The sequence below is a fragment of the Phasianus colchicus genome, chromosome 4, assembly GCF_987193195.1.
Source record: "Phasianus colchicus chromosome 4, bPhaCol1.hap1.1, whole genome shotgun sequence".
Taxonomy (NCBI): Eukaryota; Metazoa; Chordata; class Aves; order Galliformes; family Phasianidae; genus Phasianus; species Phasianus colchicus.
Genome location: NC_143439.1, coordinates 16,358,798 through 16,377,895, shown reverse-complemented (window position 1 = coordinate 16,377,895; position 19,098 = coordinate 16,358,798). Strand labels below are relative to the sequence as shown.

The window sequence follows — 19,098 nt, the reverse complement described above, 5'->3', positions numbered from 1 at the left end:
TCGTCATTTCCTTTATAATTTTCTGAATTACCATAATGAGGATTAATTTGGCCTCCAGGTTGCCTTACACTGCTCCATTGTGTATACAAAAGGTTTGTTATAAAATCTTTTGAAGTGCCTGGGTTCAGGGAAAGGTCAGGAGACATGAGTTCGTGTGCTGCTGGGAAAAAAAGAGGAAAAGGTAAAGGTTTAAAGGCTCTCTCATGTGAACTCTAAATGCTGCTGTTGGCTTTGAGGTCTGCTGTGGCCTCTTCAGGGTATGGATGTCTCATTTGTGTGAGAAAATCTGAACAGGATGAACTAACCACTGGAGAGTATTGTACAGCTGTACAGATTGTGCTCTTCAAAAGGGGGTGTTTGTTAAAGGTGAATTTGTTGGTAGAAGCACCTAAAATCAGAGAAGAACTTGGGAGAAACAAAGACCTTTGAACTGGCTTTGGTCCAAAGCTTTCTCATGCTCACTTAAGGGCAAATGGAATGGAGTGTGCTTGAATAGGACAGGAGAGATGCAGAGAATGTTTGCTGAGGAGGAATGAAGACATCATGATGCTCAGGAAGAGCACAGGATAAACGTGGTAGTTTCTGATCCCCTCTCTTGCAGACATCCGGGATTGCATGTTTAAAAGGAGAGCAATTAGAAATTGCCACATTCAAGCAGCATTCCTCTCCTCTTGCCCTCATCCCCATCTTGTGCTCTTCCTGAGCATTGCACTGTTTTCGCCTTGGGGAAACACGTTGCCGAGAGCTTGAGGAGTAGATTGGGGACATTAGGGAGTGCAGTGCTCAACACCTTGCCTTCGTGTACCAGTTAAAAGGTAAGAGACTCTGAAGATTTTGTCTATAATGCCTTCCTTGAGTTCTTGGCAGTGCTCCCCAGTAGCAGCTCTGTTTTGTCCACTTGTGATGACAGTATCTGTTATCTCCTGCTTCCTTCAGACTGCCATCCTTTGTGCCGTCAGTGTGTGGCCAACCTGTGGGACACTGGCAGCCTTTGTCTCAAATGCCAGAACGCCCGTCACTTGCTCCTAGGGGATCACTGTGTTCCTGACTGTCCAGCGGGATACTACACAGAGAGCGGCGCCTGCAAACGTGAGTAGTCCCTGTAGAAGCCTCAAGTAGCAGCAAGATGGCAGAGATCCTTGTGACATACTGTTTAATCCACGGTGCTCCACTGTCTTAAGCACGTACTGAGGCTAGTGGGATTTATGCCACTATTACAATGTGATTATAATGAGTAGCAGGCAGGGCTATACTTGTGAGGAAGAGGTGAGGGGCAGATTTTCTGTCTATGTGGGAAATCCTACCTCTCAAAGGTGGTGGCACAGAGAATAGAATGACAATACACGTTGTTCTGTTTAGAGATGGCTACCCTGAGGTCAATTCTGTGAATAAGTGAGCTCCACTAATCAGGGATAATTTCAAACAGAGATGTTCCATATGCCTGTTATCAGGTCTCCAGTTTGTGTAGTAACTGCACTGTTACAGGATGCAGACACTGAAAATGCTTTCTGGGTGTGTTCCACGAGGGACCATGCAAATTCTGCTTAGAAAATAGAGCTCTTGCTGGTAGGAACTTCTCAGGAAGTCTGCTACCTAAAGTGGAGTATCATCCCCTTCCACATTTATAATCTTTCAGTTTTGTCTTGCTACAGTAATGGTCCAAAAGTCTCTAGCAAGTTCTAACACAGAAAGCCATTTAACTTTGCAGGTAGGCTGGTATGGCATATTCAGCTTTTCATCTGTATAGGGGAAGGAGCATCAAAATATTTTGTTATCCAGCCTTTTGTTTCTCCGTTTCTTCACTTCAGTTTTCATGTTGTTCTATGCTGTGTCTGAACTGCTTTACAATTCCTGAACTCTTAGAACTAAGTAGTCTGCCTTTGTTATGTGGCCAGTGGAGACGTGTTAAAGCATCCTACACAAAGCGAAGAGTGCTGCAGTTCATTTTAAGGGAAGAAAATTAAAACAAGAAATTCTGTGCATTAGAATTAAGATGTAGGTGCCACAACTGCACCTTTTACAGGAAGTAGCATTTTCTAATCCAGTCTGACTGTAAAAGATTAATGTTTAGAAGCTACTCTCAAGCACACTGGGAGCTGTCTATTTACTTGGTTTTTGACAAATGAAATCTCAGAGACTTAAGAAATATATTCAGAGTCATTTAATAGAAAAGACCCCTGAGAGAGATATTTTACCTTCCTAGAAATTTAAGCCTAGGGATAATATTTCTTCCTTTTGCTATAAAGGTTTCATTTAAAAGAAGTTCTACATTATTCAGACTGTGTCAAAGCTTATATTACAGTTTGTGCTGGCATTTAAGATCTCCATCATGATGTAATGCAGTCATTTCTCTGATTCCTTTGCCTGCTCTTGCTTGTGATTAATTTGGCCTGATAGGTGTAATGATGACATCAATCTTTAGGTAAAGCTGTATCAAGAAATAAAATAGACTAATAATTTTGTGTGTTTGTATCCCCTTTCAAGAAATTGGTAGGATCTATTGGCCTCTGCTGTGGTGTTTTAAATCTCTAAGCCAAACTAAGAAACAGAAAGAGAATAAAGAAAACAGGGAAGGTAAACAAAAGATGTGGCATAAAAATATCTCTTCAAAAATACAGAGAAAAAGAATGGTTGTAATGTACTTCCTTACTTGAGACAGACAGTGGATTTGCTGGCTGTAAAGCAGAAGGGCCATGTAAAACTGGGTCTGGTCAATACAGCAAGAGGTGGAAATTTGATGTGGGCAGTTGCACTGATGCAAAGATAATTGATTCTAGACTCGTGTACAAAATGATGGCATCTTTGCTCTAATCTTGAAATCTATGCAAATGCCATCTGTGTTCAGCAATATTGCAGAATAAACTCTTAGGAGCTACTATGAAAGGAAAGCAAAAGAACTTGTTCTATGCTGACTAGGGGTGCTGCATGCTGTGAGCAGTTCTGCCCATCTCAAAGTGGAAGGGGAGGAAAGCTGGAAGGGGGCAACAAACATCTTTTGTACAGTGAACAACCAAGTAGACATAAGTTCTTCAACTTGGAAAATGGGAGACCTTAGGAGAAAGGAATGTGATGGAGCCTACAAAGTCGTTAATGAAATATAGAGAGAATGCATGGATATCTGAAGGGAAGTGAGAGATGGGTGGGTAGGGCCAGGCGGTGTGTAGTAATAGGACAGGAGGAACAGCCTGGAACTTGTATGTAGGAAGTTCTGTATTAACATGCGGAAGATCTTCTGTATGATAAGGGTGACAGAGCACTAGAACAGGATGCCCGGAGAGTTTGTGATCTTTTGAAGTCCCTTCCAACCCCTGCGATTCTGTGAAATGGACTGTTATCTCTCTTTTAGTGTTGGCTCTTGAACTAGATTGTAGCTGGTGCAATTCCTATTGGAGGGGTGGATATAAATCTTCAGGGATGTGTAGAACTGTTAGAAAAGCACTTAGTGGTTCTGTCAGGGGGGATTCTAAACAGACAAAGTACTTTGGGCTCAGGAGTGTCTGACATGAAAATAGCATGAGAAGGGGTATTGACACGTTTTCCCTATCCTTGCTGTTTTCTGATGGATGCTTCTTGGCCAGGTCTTGTAGGGTTCTTCTTAAGGGGAAGGGAAGATTGAAGTAAAAAGGAATGGGTAAAAAGAGAGAGAAATGAGAGAGCTTAACTGAATCTATTTAAGCCATGTTTCACAGGATGGGATGCTTGTGGTTCTGCACCTGAGCCTTGAGCACCAGTAAGAGCTTAGACTTTTATAGGGACTTTTGGCACTGAACCTCTGAGAATACGGCTGCTCAACACTTTGGAATTGTCTTGAAGATCTATTTTTGTTTGAACAGAAACATTTGCTCTTGCTCTCCCTGCAGGATGTCATCCCTCATGTAAAACTTGCAGAGGTAGGGGTCCTCTTTCCTGCTCCTCCTGCAACACCAGCCTGGTTCTGTCCCACACCAACATGTGCGTTACAGTCTGTTCTCCGGGATACTACAAGGATGGGAGCCAGACCTGCAAACGTGAGTGTCTCCCTCCAAGCCATCTGTGCTTTCCACAGTGTTTTCACTGACACGTCTTTTCTTGCTTCTTCATTTACTGTTCCTATTGCCAGGAGAAGGAAGGTTTCAAGTGCCTAAAAATGTGATGTGAGTTGACAGAAGCGATTAGCTGCCTTAGAAACAGAGCCTATAGCATGGTTTGAATTTGAACTGTTGCAGTTTTGTTATTGGCTTCAAAGACAGGAGGATTTAGGGTTCCATAGTAAGAATCTGCAGTAGAGGTTGCATTGGCTTTCTTGTTAAATCGTCTAGGTGGTACATAGGGAAGGGGCCAAACCTGCATGTAGATTGTGTGCTTTGTGAAAACTTGACAAGTTTAGAAGCATTTTATCAATTCTTACTTAGACTGCTCCCACTCCTCACTGCCAGTATCTGCTGTGGAAGCTGTATTACAACCTGAGCATTTCTGCCACATTTTTCCCATGTGTAAAACCTCAGTAGAACAAAGTACAGCTTTTAGGTAATCCCCAACTGACTTAGTAGAGCTATGATATTTTTGCCTTCTGATTATTTGATACAATTGATCTGGTGTTAAGTCTAGTAATATTTCATTCTACTCATGCTATCCCTTGTGAATCTCTCAAGGCCTCTCTTTCCTTTTATTATTCTGTGTTTACTTTGACCTTGACATCAGTTGAGTTATTCCTCACATAATTATTGGACTTGATGTTTCATAATTCCAAAATTATTGCCCAGAGATGTTACAAATGTATATATTAAAACCCTCACTTGAATTGATCCATTATAATATGCATACCTAAAAATGAATCCGTGTTTAAGGGACTTGGTTGCTCTGAACCTGAACGCTCAGATTTGCTGCCTGTATTACCCTGATTTATGATAGAATAACTGTGTTGCACTGCAGTTAATATAGGTATCAGTGTCATCCCATCTAGATACTATTTCTTTACTGGTGAGGTTCTATAAGAAGCAGCTGATATGTTTGTCAGCTTTACCTGCTTTTTGTTGAAGTACACAACTCTCTTGAAACTATCATTTCCAGCTTACCAGTGAAAATGGAGATGCCTTGCATGAGTTCAAAGAAATAACTGGAAGAGTTTGTACCATTCTTTAGTTGACATAAAAAGACTCTTCAGTAATAATAATGAAAGTTTAAAAAAAAAAAGAGGAACTGAAAAAGCATCATGAGATTCTCACTGTCCTGGCTAGTTTCCTAAAAACTCTACAAGATGTTCACTGTTCTTTCCTGCAGCATGGATTCTTTTATTGCTAACTACACCAGAATGGCCTTTTCTAATGAAAACTTACTGACCATACTTATCCTCTTCCGTTAGGACTTCTTGGTAGAAGTGGAATGTTTCTGAGGACTATGCCCTTCCTGAATTTGGCTCAGTAGCTCAAATGCAAATAGATTTTTGCACGCAAGGTCAGCTACAGTGTGCCATTTCTAATCTCTTCATTTACAAATGGCTTTTTGAGAAGTGTATATATTCACTGTGGCAGGAGACTCAAGGCAAAGTGTGTTGATGCACTGGATTTTTTTCATTCCAAGTGTCACTTGTGCCTTTTCAAGTGAAGTACTGCTTTTAAGCCATGTAGATATCAATTGTCTCAGGCTGCTGAAAAACTGCCACTCAGAGGTAATGAAAGTTGTTTAATCAGAGGTTGGCAGTTAGGCAGAGGAAGTTTGGTCTCTCTTCAAAGTTTAGTTTAATTGCCATGCACTTTTGAGGAACTCATGTTTGTACTGAAGTTCAGAGAGGTGCTGAGTGCGTACATCTGTGTTCTTAAGAAGCTTTTAAGCATCTGTCCAAAGAGCAGTGCGAAGATTTTTACTGGATTTAGTAAAAAAGCAGTTACAGAGTTGCAATGATACAATTAACAGACAGAATTGCTTTTGGATACACTTTTGCTTACTGTTCTGGCATACCTTCTTGGGAAACTTAGTTTCTAAACCGTGTTGCATTTTTTGCTGTACTTTTAATAGTTGTCTTTTCATAGCGCTTTACAAATAGTAATTATTCCATATATTATTTGTACGTTATTTGAAATGGAACTGGCACCAGAGCACTTGAAAATAGTTACTAGATTCTTCAGATAAACATTTCATTGGAAATTTATTTGTATCTCAATAACGTAGCGACTTCTGATGACATTTTTTAGATAAAACAATAATTTTGAAGGACACCAGGTCTCATTTTGAGAAGAACATCATTATTTTCACACTTCGTATTTGGAGGTTTTGTTGATTGTAAAGTCCAATTTTATTTAAAAGCAAATGAAAACGTATTTCTACAAGTTTAGACTAAGGGCATCAAAGGACTGAGCTGAAGTAATCTGAATCTCTGACTTTTGGACCTATATTCAGTAAATCTGATTACTTTTTCTTCCTGTCATTTTACTTGCACCCTAGAATTCCAAAATTTTAAACTATGCAAATGAAAAGGAAGAAGCAGTAAGTGAAATTTGATAGGTCTTTGGTCCTACCAGGGCTAAAAAACTTGAGTCTAGCAGTCCATTATGATCCCTAAATTTGTGCGTTTATGAGTTAAGTCTGGAATTGCGTGAGGCACATTTTGCTTAAAGAGACTATGAAAAACAGTCGGGGAAGATAGTTATCTGGGGATTTGAATTCAAGTTTATTGTTGTATAGTCAGTGAATATATGAAGATGTTATAATTATGAAATAAACAAGACAGTTTGGCAAAGCAGATTATAATAACAAAAAGAGAATAGATAGAAAGCTTACCCACATCCTAGGCTCACTGTAATTAGAGTAATTTTCTTTGTCTTTGGCTTTCCACAGCTTGCAACAGCCAGTGCCTGAACTGTGAATCAGCTACGGGCTGTACGTCTTGCAGAGATCCAGCTAAGGTCCTCTTATTTGGAGAATGCCAGTACGAGAGCTGTGCTCAGCAGTATTATCTGGACTTTTCAACCAAGACTTGCAAAGGTGAAAATGCAATGCTGATTTAAAGAAAAAAATGCAAGTTGCTTGACTAATAATCTGTTCTATTGCAGCATGATCTGTATGAGTAGCCTGCTTTAAAATATGTGTAGAGGGAGGAGAGTTGTTCAGTGACAGATAACTTGTGAGATTTTTACATTTTTCCTCTTTTTCAGCAGTCTGTCATATTCTTCAGCCTTTCAGTGAAAAACAAGATTATTGCAAATCCTTCTCTTGTAAATGATTTAGTAAGTGAGCCAGCAAACTTTTTAAGGGTCAGGGCCTGGAATTGATTTAGTCATGGGTCAGCTGAATAATGAGGAAGCTTAGCAGTGTAAATCTGTTTTAGAGTGCTTATAGGGCCTTGTGTACTTACCTGCTTCTTTCTGTCTTATTAAATATTGTATCACTGAACGACTGCAAAAAATGAATTTGGAGTGATTTAAAAGACACATAGCTTGAAGGATTTCCAAAATTTCCAAGGAGAATGATCCACAGTGGAAATCAATGAGGATAATGTGGCTTTATTGTGTGTTGCCACCACCATATGATGACATAATACAGATGAGTGTTTAGTGTTCATTTCTAACTAGTTCTCTCAATTACCTGAACTAAGTAACATCATCCCTTTAACACTACAGTTGTTCAGAGGGGTAGCATTATTGAATGTTGAATGTGTTGGAATGGGGCAGGATGCTTTTTTTGTCTTTGCCTTAGACATGCTGTGTGGGCTCATTTCAGTTAGTCTTTGTTTTCCCTCTATTCTTCTTGTCTCTTTGTCTCATCAGCTAAATGCATCTGTCATTAATGACTGATAAAGACCCTTTCAGTGCCACCAAGTTACAAACAGTACATTAGCAGCCTGAGTAGCCCTTTGGCACAGGTGCATGGTTCGGACTCTGTTACAGAGTCTGAGGGGAGGAGACTTGCAGGGGCATCTGAAGACAGATCTGATCCGGTCTGGATCTGGAGGCTTTCTGGTTTCCAGTCGCGTATTTGGACAGTGAGGGGCAACATTTGCATTTTCTTTTGGTCACAGTCAAATGAAAGGATGAGATTGGTAAAGCAGGGTGGATAATTGTGAGCAACACACACACTGTTTGCAGAGAAGGAGCACTTATACTCATGCATTAAAGTCAGGCTTTATGGGCGGGAAACCTATGCCAGTGATAGCAGGTCTGAATTACAGAATCACAGAATTGTAGGGGTAGAAAGAGACCTCTGGAAATCTAGTCCAACCCCCCTGCTAACGCTGAACAAGAGCTGAGTTCGCACAAATTTGACATAGCTGGGACATGTTAGGTGCAGGAGAGGAGGAAGAAATATGTATCCTGTGTAGTAAGTCATTCGGTAGTAAGCATGGTAGGGCTTTGTTTGTTTATTTGTTTTTAGTATATTTTTAACAGTTTTTATTTTACTAAGTTTACTGTGCTAGGCTGTTTATGTATACAGTGAAGTATTCACTCTAGAGAGGGCTCTGGACATCTTTTCTTCCAGAGTGTGACTGGAGCTGTAATGCTTGTAAAGGCCCTCTGAGGACCGACTGCCTGCAGTGTATGGACAGCAGTGTTCTCCACGAAGGAGCTTGTGTGGAACAGTGCCCCACAGGTTTCTACAAGGAGTCAGAAACGTGCCAGAGTAAGTTCTTGAGTGTTACACTTACCACTTCTACCAGTGGTTGCCCTGTTGTCTCCAGCTGATGCACATGGAAGATGTGCTCACACATCAGATTGCTTGCTACTGTCTACCACTTGCATACCATGGAACTGTGGTGCTTGGGGACTTTACAGCATAGTGTGGGAAACAGTCAGAAGGGGGACTCAATTCACTCTTTGCATGTGTTTTTTAGGGTGTGATCAACATTGCCTTCAGTGTCACCAACCAAATGAGTGCAGCCTTTGTGAAGCTCCGTTTTTCCTCTTGGGCACTCAGTGCGTTTATAAGTGTGGGAAGGGATATTATGCAGACCACACACAGCGAAAATGCATAGGTAAGCAAAGTGAGTGTGATGTGGTAGAGAGGAACTAAGGTTGGAGGCTGTGTTCTGTGTAGTGTGCAAGGCTGAAGTGAAGAGGAAGCACTTTGATGCTGTCTTAGCTCACTGTTGAGATAACACAGTCAACCTGTGTTTACATATGTCTAATGCTGGAGTAATGAAATACCACATAGATACGCTGTCCATAGAAACTCAGTATTAAAATTACATTGTTAGAAAGGTTTCAGTTGTATTTGTGGGTTAGGAAGCTGTATAGGACATAAATATATATTTGGAGTACTTTTATTCAAATTGATAGAACAATAACTTAAAAGCATGTGTCTTCCAACTGGAAGATTGTGTCAGGTTCACTGTAGTCAGTGCAAAATGCTGGTTGAATGAGGAAGGAACTTCCCAACAGCTATTTTATCTAAGCAGTTTGTCCATTCCTTTTGATTTTGTCAAGTTGGTAAGACAGTAATAGCAGTGATGTTTCCATCCTGACCTGGAGGACAGCTCTGCACACCAGCATTTGCTCTGTTTTAACTGTGTCTCAGGGTTGCGTTTTGTGTCTAATGCAGCTTGTCCTCCTGGATGCTTGGAGTGTGACAGTGACAGCCTTTGCCACCTCTGTGACAGCAACACCTTTCTGAAAAACAAGATTTGCATTTCTGCCTGTGGACAGGGATTCTATGGCAGCAAGCGGACCAGAGAGTGTGAAGGTGAGTGTCTCTCCTTATGAGGCATCTAAGCTGGCAGACTTCTAGCAGATTTCATAGAATCATAGAATGGCTTGGGTTGGAAGGGACCTCAATGATCACAAAGCTCCAACTCCCCTGCCACATGCAGGGCTGCCTGCCTCCATATCTAATACTAGACCAGGCTGCCCAGGACCCCATCCAACCTGGCCTTGAAGACCTCCAGGGACAGGGCATCCACAACATCTCTGGGCAGCCTGTTCCAGTGCCTGACCACTCTCCATGTAAAGAACTTCCCCGATATCCAACCTAAATCTTCCTTCCTTCAACTTAAAACCGTTTCCCCTTGTTCTACTGTTATCTATCCTTGTAAAGAGTTGAGATTTTAAGACCAGAAGTAATGTTCAGTCAGAGGTGTTTTTGGAACTCAGTTTTGTGTTGTTTTGTGGTGGCTGTGAAAAGCTGGCTGCTACTTTTCTCCAACGTTTTACTTCATAAAATGCAGATGTACATAATTTTCTTAGTGTTGTCTTTACTTAGAACATAGATTCAGTAATATTTCTTTCTCTTTTTTTGTAATATTGTTTTCTTCTTCTTCTTTTTTTTTTTTTTTTTATAGTCAGCAGGCATCCTTCAAGCTTCCGTGTAAACAGTACCCTCACAGTAGGGATTGGTGGGGTAAAGCCCCTAGACCTCTCCTTACTGGATGTGCATGATCTGGATGGTGACACAGGACAGCTCTTGTTCCATATTGACAGCACTCCCTCCAATGGCAGGCTAGTGATGGTGGTGAATGGGAAAGAAGTGCAGCTGAGCAAAGGTGACCACTTCAGCTTCAAGGATGTGAAGGAGAATAGAGTCCGCTTTGTGCACAGCAGAGAGAAATCCAGGTATAGCTGCATGGATACTTTTTCTAAGCTCTTGCCTTAAGAAAACTTATGTATCTTGAAAACAGGTATTCCTTTGTCTGTTGGAAACATTCTTACATTGAAGCACACTTCCCATTGCTACTAGATATATATTTTCATTGTATTTTTGAGATACTGTGCCATAGTGGAAATGGTGGTCCGAAACTTCCCTTTATGATGTAAGGGGTAATGGTAATCCATATGCCTGAACTGTGATGCAGGATTCCGTCTTAAACATAACATAGTCTCCTGTGGGTTTAGAACTGGTATATCATGCTGGTTCTTACAACAGTTCTCTGAAACTGTCAGGAAGATGCTCAAATGTTGTTACTGATTTGCTCTGCAGCATAGCCTGTATTTGGTGATCATGACTTTGCCTACAGCATGAGCCCTGTTAGTGTTCTGGGACAATTAGCAGTGATTAGCATCTGGCAGTGCTCACACTGCAAGTAGGTTGCAAGGAGGCAGATTTCTCTTGCTGCTAGGCAGTGAGCCAGTCATCCTGCCAAATTTCACACTTGATTTACATCACCATAAAGCCTTAGCCCAGACTGATACCCGCAGAGTTGCTCTAAATTTCTGCCTGTAGATATTAGGGTGTTCTTTGATCATCGATTTCAATATGATTTTCTGGGTGTCCTTCTGATGCTAAGGGTTAGCTCATGTTCACCAGAGTTAAAGCAGCATTATGAGTTTCTGTATCATGCTCTGTTTTTCTGCCTGGTAGTCACAATGAAACATGGAGATTTTGTTACCTACATGTTTTGTTGTGTACAAACGTGGTGGCATTACTGAGAAATAAATAAGAAACAAAAATGCTGAAGAGCAGGAACTTCTTTTTCAAAGCTGTGTAAGTGACATTTTTCTTTAGCTGAGAATAGCTGACATTTAGAATCAGTACTTAATCTTGGAAGCACCATCCTATGTGGGTAACATTAATTAAAGGGAAGTGGGGGTATATTATTTCATAGTTAAAGGTATTTATTACATGTTGAGACTTGTTACTCTTCAGGAAAAAGTTCCATAAAACCTGAATTGCAAAACCTTTATCTAAAGCATCTCTTGCTAAGTTAATAATTTTTGCTGAATACATGTTATTTTAAAATACAAATGATATATTTAGTGAGTCCTGTGAGATTACTTCATTTATATTATCTTGTATTTTGGCTTGTTGCGAACTTCTTTAGGAAAGGACAGCTTTCCTTGAGGATCAGTGATCAGCAGTTCTCCCATCCTGAAGTGATCAACATTCAAGCATTTTCAACACAGGTAATGTAACAAAGCTTGGAAACAACCTCAGTATTTTTACCATTTGGAGCCCTGCTTTCTTGCGGTGGTAACAAAGGAGCTGGGCAATACTCAAGCTGGTGTTCAGCTCAGGCAAGTGAGGCTCAACTCTCATTTCATTGAGAGGCAGCCGGAGTCATCTGGAAGAACTAGACTTGGGTAAAGTGACTGAAGAAGCTGGCCCATCCAACTTTGCTTGTAGAGTGATTGCACAGAACCATATGTTAGATAGAACCATCAGGGAGGGCTAAAGAGTCTCAGCCATTTGAATTATTCTTTGGATCAGATGTCTACTTCAGTCTCTTACTTCAGGGTGATTGAATGATGATTGATTCTTATGGTAGGGATGTCTTGATAGTAGCTTTTACTTAAATGTTCTGTTCTAGGATAGCTGGAAATTAAATGAACACAGGCTATTTACAGTGTCTCTCTTAAACTGCTCTCCATTTCTAGGCAAGTTTATGGTGCTGTTAAGTGTCCACATCTCTGTTTATCGTTATTTAAAATCTGTAGCATCATTCTGTGGGAGAGCATCACCAAGAGATACTAAACAGGAAATACATTCATGAATCATTTTCTAAAGCTAGGCTTCCTAAAAGGCCAGACATGAAGAGGTGTGCAAGATGCAAATTGTGAGCACATGACATTGCAGAATGCTGCAGATGTGCTGGAGCTGCCCAGGTGTAGCTCCTTGCTGACTGCTGACTGTGGTGGAAGTATGTTCACCATGGGCTGGGCTCACTTGGTAGTGCGGGACCCATGTTTCCAAGATGACTACAGCTTGCACTGAACTCTTTTTGTAGAAAAACTGCCAAATTGGAAGCTTGTCAAATAGCTGTGCTTGAGCTGAAGTTGTTGTGGCTGCTTGACCTATTCTTCAGTATGAAAAGTGCAAGTGGTATCATCAACTCTTAAGGTCCATTTACACCTTCAGTCAGGCATTAAGAGGCTTGTTAAAACTGTAACTGGAAATCAGTCGTTTGTCTCTTAGTGCAGATTACGTGCTTACAAGCCTGACTCAGCATTCATCCTCACAGTGATTAATTTAAGAAATGTATCTCTTCTAATCATTGCTGTTGTGGGTGGATTTGTATCTGGAAGGTGCATTTTCTGTGCTTCATGCTGGTTGTAGTTGGCTTGTAACCAGTAGTCCAAAAATATGGTGAGCAGCTTACTTAACCACTACATCCTGCACTATTATGTGTGTGTGTCCTATTTAATGTATTTAATGTTCTTTAGGAATTATCCTAAGGAATCTTACTTAGGCATTAGGTATATAATTGCATCGTGTTGCTTTTAATCATACTCCATATTAGTCACTCGATAACTTATAAATTGTTCTGATTTGACTTCTAGTGTAAGAAAAGCTGTGTATTTTGATTCTGTTCCATGTCTATTGATTCTGGCCAGTGTTGAAATCTTTTCTTAGTCTAATCTCTTGTTCACCTCAGTAGGACATCCACCTAAGTAACAGCTACAGTCACTGCCCCAAAATACATAAGTGAGGTTTAATAATAGGAATTTTGCCTGTCGATGGTTAATAACCCTCCTAAGTTGTACATGGGTGAGATGGCAGCAGTTAGTTCTGATGAATGTCCCCTGGTCTTCGACTTTGTCTGTACAGGATCACCCACCTCCTGAGGCAAGGTGTTACTGATGGCAGATGATGATTATTGTGATCAATAGAGACTGAAGTTTTGAATACTGTTGATGGTGAAGATCTAGAGAACTAATTTGAATCAGCAGGAATGTAGACTCTAGCTGGTCTTCTTTCTAGCATGCTGTGAGTCTGTGAGACATCTTCAAAGAAAAGTAATGGTGGATGACACCCAATTTAGCTGTCTTCGAGGTGGACTTAAGACAAGTAAAAGTACATCCTTCATTGTTAGCTGATGAACTTATTTCTGCTTAGAAGTAATAATTCAAGCATCTGCCTCTCAGTTTGGCTCACCATCAGAATTCTTTGCTTCCTTTCTTCCCTCTGTGGAACTCATTTTAGACAGACAGCCTACATGTGCATGTTGTGCAGGTCCTATTTTCAAGCATGAGAAAGGTATCTAAGTTATGAAAGCTGTAGGCTCTACACGGGGAAAATGTGATATGTCTCCATCCCCACCCCAGCTCGGAACTTGCTGTTCACATACACCAATCTTCAGCATCTGAGGTATCTGTGTTCCAGGTGGGCCTGCTGACATACATCTGAAAAGTAGCTCTTCCAAAATAACTGAAGACGACATTTCCATTTGAATTTCCATGTATGGTATTAAAGTTAAGATGTGTCCCTTCTTTCTTTTCCGTGCAGACAACAAGGGAATGCAGACTCTGGCTGATTACTATATTGATTTCTTGATAAGTGTCCTGAGTATTTTGCCTTGCTAAGCTTGCTGTGGCATGAGAATCCTAGATCAGTCTAAACTACTAGATATTATTAGATCTTCCTGCTGGTGGGGGGGAATGGAAAGTGATCCTCTGCTGTTGAGATATAGCAGGCTTCCAGAGACGAACCAAATTAATTTCTTTAACCACACATTTTTCTTTCCAGATTTGGTTAAATCACTAAGGTTTAGCAAACAGCTGAGAGCTGCTTTTGTGTTTCAGGCCCCTTTTCTGCTGAGAAATGAGGCTCTCCTTGTCCGCAGAGGGGAAATTGGAACTATAACAGACCTGTTGCTTGATGTGAGAGATGGTGACAATCCTCAGGATGTCATGTTGATGGTTCTGGAGCCTCCACGTCATGGTCAGCTGATCAAACCTCCCAGGGACTCAGCTTCTTCAATCTACATGTTCCACCTCGATGATCTTGCTGGTGGACTGCTACATTATGCTCATGATGGCTCTGACACCCAGGATGATGCGGTTCTTCTGCAAGTGAACGATGGGTACCACTTCCAGAACATCCTGTTCCACATTAAGATCGCTCCCAAGGTATTTGCTGTGACATAAATCCTTGCAAGCAAATTAGCAATCTGGAGAAATACTGCTAGATCCCTGAGATGTCACTCAGCCCATGTCAAGCCATGGTCAGAGACAGGAGAAAAGAGTGAGTTGATTAAGGTTTGCAGCAATTCTTGGTTTGCAGTGGGAATGGTTCAGCTCAGGTTGTGCAGCTTCAAAAGATTAAGGTTTGCATTTCAGAGATTTAAAAATTTAAGTATATGTTCAGAAGTTGCAGGTGAGGGTTTTGTTCTGATAAGGGTGATAAGTTGGAGAACGAGTAGATGGAGAGAAAGAGGGCTGGTGACATGGTCAAACTGCTCCCTGGGCTGAAGCAATGGGAACAGTGAAGGTGCTACTGGGCTGATAGAGAAAGGGTATCTTGGGTACCTTGGTGTCTCCCGGGGTCAGACTCCATTAAAATATTTTATCTGATGCTTCTGTATGGTAAATTCCTGAATGATGGGTATTTAGATTTTTGTTTCTTACTTTTATTGCAGTTCATAGGTATAAAAACAGCTGTTTGTCTTCTGTATCTGGACATGAAGTGGCACACAGTATTAAATTCTACAGGGCTTAGAGCAGTAAAATTTAGAAACAGTGGTGCTTCATCTGTCTGTTTTTGGAGGAGCCAGCCAACGAAACCATTTGTCTGATGGAGTCTTAAAAAAAAAAAAAAAAAAAGTGCTGAAGTGCTTGCAAGCTTTTCAATTCCGGTATTGAGCTACTGTAATAAAACAGAAGGGAAAACAAACAAACAAACAAAACAAAAACTGAGCACTTTCTTATTCCTTAGTCAATGTGGAACACTTTTCACAGTCTTCTTTATGTATGGATCTGAGAATTATATAATCTTTGTGTGCTTCCACTCGATAAAAGGAAGTTAAGAGGAAATTCTATTACCCTTCTTTTGCCCTCTGCTGTATTACATGTCTTTTGCAGTGCTTTGGGCATGAAAATCTTGAGGAGAGTTTACAAGCCGTACTTACGCCCATGTGTAGTTAGCACAAGGAAGGAGTGATCCCACTTGGACCCTGAGAGTGCTCCTAAATCTGAAATGTAGTAATTAATGGTAATTAGTGACATGATCCACCTGCAAATCAAAAAGGATTGCTTACGAGGCTGATACTGAGTTTTTAGAGTCATAGAATAAGAGCAGCCCCACCTATGGTTTCTTTACCCTCATGTGGCCCTGAGCAGTCAAGATCAGAGGGACTATAAAATACTTGGACACCACTCTGTTGTTTGTAACTTTGTTGTTTTATTTCCGATTGATTAAGCAGGTTCTTGTTGTAAGTGCCAGTGAGGGTGAATTGCTGGGTTATGGTTTCTCTCATTAGCCAATTTTGTGCTCCCTTGTCTCTCATTATCTTTCCAAGTCTCTACGTCCAGTGCTTGACTACAGAGGGGAATGAAGGTGGTGACAGAGATGAGAGTGGAACAGCTTTTAGAATGAGGGTAGAGCTGGCAGACACCCAGCTTCTGCCTCATCCTAATACCGTCTTTGTGAAGTAGCCTTGGGAGCTGAATAGGATGCAGGGTTTCTTTCTGAAAATATATTGTTGAGACAAGCCTGCAGAGACCCTTTTTTCTTTCCTTGATTTACATCTAGAGATTGCTGAAGAGCCTGGTAGAACCCTGGTTGGAGGAGTGGGAGTTTGAGGGGTGGTTTTTAAACCAAGCTACTTATCAAAGCTTATTATAATGTATTACTGGATGGTTTTATTTAATAAGTCCTGGTGTGAAAGGACATCTCTAGGATTCTTATTCGATAGGCTCAGGCAGTATAATTTTCAGGCATTAATCCACTGTGGTGAAAGTGTGAAAACATAAAAGCATGATATAACCTTCTAAGTATTATGAATTAGAGGGTTGTGTCTGTTCACAGCGGGTGCCTAGTCTTCTGCAAGGTGTTTGCTTTGTTTTTTTAGTCCTTTTGGTTGCTAACAGCTTTCTTTTCACTATTTACCCCTGTTGAAACACTTAATTTGACCTACTGCAGTCCGAATAGCCAGCCTCTGTTCTGAGAGCTCTTAATAATGATTTGCTCTGCTGTATGTTTCTGTTGATATTCTTTAACAATTACAGCTTCTGTGAAGTTAATTTGAGGCCTGCGGGTGCTCCATTTCTGGCAGAGAACCACCAGTGGTGCTCCTGTGGAGAATTGTGAGCCTGTGTCCTAGAAAATGTGATCACAGGCTGTGTACTGTAAGTCAGATGAGGTCAGACCAACTCACATGTGATATGCCTATTTCTGTTGGGTATGGATGCCTTTTCTTCCTAAGAGGCTGGCATGAATGGAGGAAAAGGACAAGAGATAGTTGCTTCTGGAGTGTGCGTTAGGTTATATTGAATGGGCAGGTTGTTTCCATTCACTTCATAAAACCTGGGGTCTTCACAGTGTGCAAGATCTACAAAATCTTAGCTGCTTCTGCAGTTGCACTGCTAATCGCAGTCATTGCCAGCTGCAGTGGGTTAGTGTACACACCTGCAAAGACTGAACTCAAAGACTTGAGTAATCCTTGGACCACTCTAAGAGTCTCAGGTAGGCAGTCTAACTCATTTGCAGTGTGCTGCATCTTGCCTTCCAAATAGCATGGGTCAGGAAAGATGTTGGCTTCTGACAGCTCTCTGAAAGTGCTTTTCCTGAGCAGTGAGTTCATTCATACTCTTAATTAATTGTGTGCTAAAGCACCAGCATAAAAAAACCCAAAACTTACGTGTGTTGGCAGGATTCTTTTGACTGGCACTAGGTCTGGCTTATTTTTGGTTGTTTTGTAAAAGGATAAAGCAGCTGTTATGCTGTGAAGCTGTTGACCTGATACAATTCAATATCATGTGGCATTTAAAAATTAATCCTTCAAAATAAGCACAAACTGAATGGATGAAAAATGCTTGGCAGACAGATGTCAAAATGGAGCTGTGAAATTGTCCTTTAATGTTGTTATTTTTCAGATAACTTTTTTAACCCTTTTGAGTGTCTCCATTGCAGCTTTGGAAGAGAATAATAGTGAATTTTTCATCAGTTCCTTGGGGTCACGCATTATTATGTGGGACAGTGATGAGGAGGAAGATGATAACTTAAATTAAGCTGTCAGATTTTGATTGATTATGCAGTTCAGCACAACCAGTTTCAGGGTGAATTCTCAGAAATCAAGAGCAGAAGTCACGCTTCAAGTGTGCAGGTGGGTTTATAAGAGCCATGGCAATGAAGTGGATACAGATTTTGGTGGGCTGTCCAGCAGAGCATGAGCTAACAAAGTTACGTAGAGCCCCAAAGGGCTTTAATATAGCCTTTGAATGCCAGGGTAGGGCTTAATGAAATATGTCAGTCAGGAAACTATGACTGCATCCAATCCTGGCATACAGATTGCAAAAATGAAGGAACAAATATTGGATAAAAAATGATTTGGCAAAAAGCTGTGAGAATGATCCCCATTTTCTCTTAGAAAAGCATGAGGTTGATTTTTGAATCTGTTTTTTCTCATGATAACAGGAATGTATTTGAAGACACTGGAGGTGCCATAGAGAGATTTTTCTGTTTGTTTTATAAGCACAATGTCTGTTTTTAGAAATAAAAAAAAGGAGAGGTGAGAGAAAAAGTGGTCATCAAGGTGTCAGATGCATTTCAAGTGCCCACTGGATACTGGACACATTTTTTCCAATGATGATAATGCATTTTCCACTGTGCCAAGGAGATAAGTTCTGTCAAGATGCCTCAAAAGGAGAGAGAACAAGGATGTCAGTAAAAGACAAAATTATGGAGGGAGGCTGAAATTGGGAAGGTTTAGGGTAGGATACAGGAAATGAGAAATGCTTTAGAGCAAGGTCAGTCCTGCAGAGTTAGAATTGGGTCCAAGGAATACAGGTGAAAAATGCACATCCATTTCTTGAACAGACAATTAGGGTTAAATGTCTAAAAAGCTACAAAATAGTTGTTGTTCTTTTCTCTTTCAATCTGTTTCCATCGGTGCAGTATTGGTGACATTCAGCTAAGTCTCTTTGCACTGTCCCCTTCACACGCAGAGTTACAGAAGCCCTCGGCTGGTGACAAATTCCCTGGTCTGGGTGCCCCAGGGAGGCATGCTGCAGATCTCCAAGACAATTCTGCACGCTGAGGTACCTGGAGCCCGTGACTCTGAGATAACCTACAACATCAAGGACCAGCCAAGACATGGTGAATTTCTTTGGAGTTTTATTGTCAAAAAGCAGCTGTAAAGTGTGTTGCTCTTCACCCTGCATGTGTCAAAGTCTCCAATTGCTAAATAAAAGTACAGTGTTCTGTTACTTGTGGGGAAAAGAATGTTCTTCACAGATGCACCAGAGTTGATCCTTCCGTGGC

The 19,098-nt window shown here is 40.8% G+C and overlaps 1 protein-coding gene across 1 annotated transcript in view; it reads left to right on the top strand.

Annotated features, from left to right (window-relative positions):
* FRAS1 (Fraser extracellular matrix complex subunit 1) overlaps positions 1 to 19,098 on the top strand; it is a 164,167-nt gene that overhangs the window by 96,467 nt on the left and 48,602 nt on the right. The window contains exons 20-29 of the mRNA XM_031607476.2: positions 937 to 1,089; positions 3,861 to 4,007; positions 6,814 to 6,960; positions 8,452 to 8,592; positions 8,804 to 8,944; positions 9,511 to 9,651; positions 10,247 to 10,517; positions 11,723 to 11,804; positions 14,421 to 14,747; positions 18,783 to 18,933. Coding sequence (XP_031463336.2) covers positions 937 to 1,089; positions 3,861 to 4,007; positions 6,814 to 6,960; positions 8,452 to 8,592; positions 8,804 to 8,944; positions 9,511 to 9,651; positions 10,247 to 10,517; positions 11,723 to 11,804; positions 14,421 to 14,747; positions 18,783 to 18,933 — 1,701 coding nt within the window. The remainder of the gene's footprint in view (positions 1 to 936; positions 1,090 to 3,860; positions 4,008 to 6,813; positions 6,961 to 8,451; positions 8,593 to 8,803; positions 8,945 to 9,510; positions 9,652 to 10,246; positions 10,518 to 11,722; positions 11,805 to 14,420; positions 14,748 to 18,782; positions 18,934 to 19,098) is intronic.